The 885-nt window shown below is 48.9% G+C and overlaps 1 protein-coding gene across 1 annotated transcript in view; it reads right to left on the reverse strand.

The window, feature by feature from the left end:
* Window positions 1-676: 676 nt before the first annotated feature.
* Window positions 677-885, reverse strand: part of LOC117613202 — a 3,131-nt gene continuing 2,922 nt past the window's right edge. The window contains exon 3 of the mRNA XM_034341836.1: window positions 677-847. Within this exon, the coding sequence (XP_034197727.1) occupies window positions 677-847 (171 nt within the window). The remainder of the gene's footprint in view (window positions 848-885) is intronic.

Below are 885 nucleotides of genomic sequence, written 5' to 3' on the forward strand. Positions count from 1 at the left end.
CTTGATGAGATGGCCAAGAGTAAGATGGCGGAGGTGCATGAGNCTATCCGAGAGAAGAACACCCTGTTGTTGCAAAAGACGGCTCTAGTCAAGGAGGTGGAGGAGCTGAAGAGGTCGAAGGCCGAGGAGGTAGCTGCTGCCCGAGTCGAAGCGGTCGAGTCGTTTCGAACTTCAGAGGAGCTGAGGAGTTACATTATGGANCGACTAGTTGATGAGCAACTTCGCTGGGAGGATAGGCTGGTTAGGTTCAACCCATCGGTCGAGATTAACTTTGATACCAGTGGCGAGCCTCCTGCACCGAGTCCCACTGTTGATGCCACTGTCCCGATGCCAGAGGCGGAGCAGGCCACTGGGGATGCCCCTTCCACTGAGTCTTGAAGGCGTTGCCTTCTTTATGTATTCCAGCTGTTTAAAAACACTTTGTATGAACATTTTACCTTGCGCGGAGCAAGGTTATTTTGATTTGCTTATGATATGAGACTTGTTGTTATGTGATATCAGTTGTGCTAGTAAAATGATAATCATGTGAGTGGATATGAATTAGCCGGAGTCAGGCGTTTCATTTAAATAGGTGCCGAAAGGCAGAAGGTACAAGAGTTCTAGGGTCTAGATATGTTTACTTCTACGGTATAGTCAATGCTCAAGACCAAAGTATTGTCCTAGGGTCTAGATATGTTTACTTGTAGTAGTACTTGAGGTGATCAGCGTTCCAGGGATGAGGCAGCGTCTTGCCTGTGGGATCGCGAAGCTGATAAGTGCCGGGGCGGCAGATTTTGATAATCTCATAAGGACCCTCCCATGTAGGGCCGAGGGTACCTTCGGTAGGATTTTTGGTAGCCAAGGAAACCTTGCGCATGACCCAGTCCCCCATTTTGAAAGCACGGG

This window comes from Prunus dulcis, unplaced genomic scaffold (assembly GCF_902201215.1).
Source record: "Prunus dulcis unplaced genomic scaffold, ALMONDv2, whole genome shotgun sequence".
NCBI lineage: Eukaryota > Viridiplantae > Streptophyta > Magnoliopsida > Rosales > Rosaceae > Prunus > Prunus dulcis.